General features: G+C 48.1%; 1 protein-coding gene across 2 annotated transcripts in view; it reads left to right on the plus strand.

Annotated features, from left to right (window-relative positions):
• TRIM66 (tripartite motif containing 66) overlaps positions 1 to 3,437 on the plus strand; it is a 45,002-nt gene extending 41,565 nt beyond the window's left edge. For both annotated transcript variants that reach the window (XM_045291047.1, XM_045291048.1), the window contains exon 20: positions 929 to 3,437. In XM_045291047.1, coding sequence (XP_045146982.1) covers positions 929 to 988 — 60 coding nt within the window. In that variant the 3' untranslated portion in view covers positions 989 to 3,437. The remainder of the gene's footprint in view (positions 1 to 928) is intronic.
• Positions 3,438 to 3,772: the final 335 nt, after the last annotated feature.

Raw genomic sequence — 3,772 nt, forward strand, 5'->3', positions numbered from 1 at the left:
GAATGATGAGGGCAATGAGTGTACAAATGTGCTTTACACAATTGATGTATGTATGGATTGTGATAAGAGTTGTATGAGCCCCTAATAAAATGATTGGAAAAAAAAAAAAAAGGAATAGTGTCTGATTTCTGAAGCTGGTCTCTACTTGAGGGAGAGGAGAAGGGAGGGTCTTTTGCTGCCCCTTGGTGGAGGGAATGGAGCCTTGATGGTGTAGTAGTCACATGTATGTGTCAGGCTCCTGACTGCAAAGTTAGTGGTTTGGAACCCCCAGCCTCTCTTTGGGAGAAAGACTAGGCTTTCTACTCCTGCAAAGAGTTACAGTCTCGGAAACTCACAGGGGCAGTTCTACCTTATCCTGTCGGGTCGCTGTGAGTCAGAATTGGGTCTTTTGGGTCTGGTAGAGGGAAAGAGAGCAATGTTGCTTGGAACAAAGAGAGCTTTGACCTTTTGACTGATGCTGATCCTACCTGTGTAGACCTGAAGCGTCAATTTGCTGCTGGGTAGTCATACTGACATATATTACCTGCTTACTATGTGGCAGAACCCTGGTAGCATAGTGGTTATGCGTTGGGCTGCTGACCACAAGGTCCACAGTTCAAAAACCACCAGCTGCCCCGTGGGAGAAAGACAAAGCGTTTTTGCTCCCATAAGCGTTACAGCCTTGGAACCTCCCAGGGGGCAGTTCCACCCTGTCCCCTGGGGTTGCTGCACTTCAGCATCGACTCCAGGGCAGTGAGGTTGGAGTTCGTGGCAGGGCCCGCATTTGTTAGTGGGCTCTGTGAGTTTTGTTGCTGCATATCTGGGGTCTGAGAAGACATTGTAACTCTTGGGAGTTCCAAAATCGCCGTTTAGCCTTTTCACCTTAATGAATCCGACATTTGGCCATTCCACTTTCAACTATATTTTTGTTTTTCCCTTTTCTTTTCAGGAGACCGAGAGAGCCAAAAAAATGTCATTCCGTCTAGCCAGCAGCATCTCCCAGGTGTGAGCGCTGGAAGGGGCCCGAGCACTGGCAGTGTGTGCCCCAGCCTACTGACCACTCCTTCCCGCCTTTCAACTCATTCTCTTCAGGTTGTGGGTGTGAGACGACTCTTGTCGAGCTGTGTAGTGCTCTTCTTTGCCGTTTGATCCTACCACATTTCCTTGGGAGCCATAATGCATCCACTACAGAGAAGATTCCAGTAATAAACAGCAAAGAGGGAGATATTCCCTAGTACCAAAATATCCGATGTCTAGGGTCCAGTAGACAAGACCAAGGCTGATCAGGCTCGGGAGGACCAGACTTCTTTGGTGGATTCTTTCTGCTGTGGAAAGCAGACCTTTCTCACCTCTCTCACCTCTCGGTGTCCAGGGCTGAGGAGCAGGACCTATGTCTGAACTCCTGCGCTTATAAGTGATTAAGAGGGAGAGAGGATCTGGCATACAGCAGGCCTGTGATCCCTGGCCCAGCGCAGCCAAAGACTGTCACTGTTTGCCTTTGTCCTACTGGCACAGAGGCACGCACCATGGTCAGGGTAATGGAGGCTTCTGGAGACCCGAGGTCTCAATTGGTGCCTATTCGGGTTCTAACGGTTTTCAGGGTATTTGTCTCTCGCGCCCCCTTTCCCGGTGCTGACATGGGTGACCCGGGAGAGTGCTATGAATGGCGTGGCGTCTTGACGGGGTTGAGGGCAGTGCGAGGACCACTCAGATCTTCACGTAAGGTCTCCTTCAGAGCCTACCCACTGTGCCACTTACGTTAACCAGCAATCCTGACTTCTGTTTGGGTAAACTGAGGGGCAGCTACTCTCTGCTTCAGGCCGAGAGTTCTCTAGGCAAGTTGAGTGACCCATCAACAACTCACTCTGCTGTGCCTCTTGCGGAGAGATCCTGCTTCTCGATCCCTCCACTTTCACAGAGCCAAAGAGCAGAAGTGGGCTCTCTGAGTAACCTGCCTCCAGCCTGTCCACAGCCCAGGAAAAGCCAAGACTGCTGGTAGCGCTGTTTTGTTGGGGGTTGGAGAAGACTAGAGGGGCCAGCAGGAGCTAGCTTTAAGATTCATGGGGAGAGTCTATCTAGGAGGGAGAGGGGCGAAATTGAGAGGCAATGGAGCCAGTGTCTTTTGATGACTCTGGAGCAACTTCAGGACTTGAGTTCTTCTGGGAACACAGAGGAGAGTGCCAGGCAGCCATGGGAGCAGGACCTGCATGTTCCATGCAGTGTCTCCGTGAGGGAGGGGACACCGTCAGCTGCTGAAGGTCAGGCCGCTTTCCAAGCTGGGGCTCGATGGAGTAGGTAGGACCCAGTGCTGATGTTTCTTGTGGAACCGTGACCTTGGCATTGCTGTGACCGGGCCCCAAGACACAGTGCCCCTTGTTCCTGCCATCACATGGCTAATTTCAAGGGAGTCTCAGGTCATGGCTTTATTTTTGCTAAGAGATGCAGTTTATGGAAATTCTTATCTGTAGGTGCTTTGCTAATGGGCAAAAAAAAAGTTATTTTCTTCTAAGTTATTTATTTTATTGTTGTTGAGAATATACACAGCGTATCATACAACAAATTCAATGGTTTTTCCATGTACAGTGTATGGAGCATGGATTCTACTATTTGAGTTGTACCACCATTCTCTCCCTCCTTTCCAGGGTTTTTCTTCCCACATCAGCATCAAGTTGCTGCCCCTAAGGTTCCTATCTCGTGTTTTCAGTTGCTGCTGTCACTTTGATCCCATGCAGAGTGCTGAAAAGAGCATAATGCTCAAGGGAGAGCCCTCTCCCCCCTTTTTAAAGCAAAACTGTTGTTTGGTTTTCAGAAAATGTTGGGATATTTTTGGTGTAAGGTTTAAAGACTATCTCAGGGCAATAGTTTCAGGGGCTCAACCAGCCTCGATGTCTCCAGAAAGTCTGGAGCCCATGAGAACTTTTACGTCTGTTCTCCACTTCTTTTTTGAGCAGGATCCATCTACTACGGTATCTTTGATCACAGTGCTCAGTGATGGTAGATGGGCACCATCAAAGCGGCAATTCACCACACATTCCATGTTCTCCTCCCGTTCCTGACTCTCTTCTGTTGCGCCGGGTAACTAGAGACCAATTTTAGTGCCTAGGATGGCCACTTGCAAGTGCTTAAGACCCCAGGTACACTACACAACGAACGAGGAGGTAGAACAGAAGCAATGGACTGGGATGCCCAGGAAACCATGGCCCTAACTCTCCTAACCAAGGACCCAAACCCACGAGGTGCTTGTTGATATGTAAGCAGCCGCAGCAGCTACTCTTGTTTTTAAGTCTCTGTTACATCATACTTTTGCCAATTCAACTTTTTATAGGTGTACAACTTATTGACAGTAATTACAATAATTGGCTGTGCAACTCTACCCTTAATCAATGCAATTTTCCATCATCAGCAACCTCCCTTCCTTTTCCCTCCCTGGTAACCAATAATAAACTTTGGCCTCTATACATATGTCTTTCCTTGTCTGTTACTATGAATGCGGTCATACAATATTTGTCCTTTTGTGATTGACTTGTTTTGGTCAGCACAAGGTCGTCCAGCTCCATCAATACTGTAGCTGGTACCCAGGCTTCATTTTCCCTACTTTCTGAGTAATAGTGTACGTGTGCACCACATTTTGTTGATCTCCTCCTCCACTGATAGGCATGACTTTGTTTCTATTACGGGCTATTGTAGATAGTGCTACATTGAATATTGGTATGCAAGTTGCACTTCGAGTCTCTGCTTTTAAGTCTAGGAGTCTTGCCCACATTTTAAAAAGTCCTTTTAGTGAAAGAGGTGG

The sequence above is a fragment of the Echinops telfairi genome, unplaced genomic scaffold, assembly GCF_000313985.2.
Source record: "Echinops telfairi isolate 266 unplaced genomic scaffold, ASM31398v2 ScPeMD7_60;HRSCAF=208, whole genome shotgun sequence".
Taxonomy (NCBI): Eukaryota; Metazoa; Chordata; class Mammalia; order Afrosoricida; family Tenrecidae; genus Echinops; species Echinops telfairi.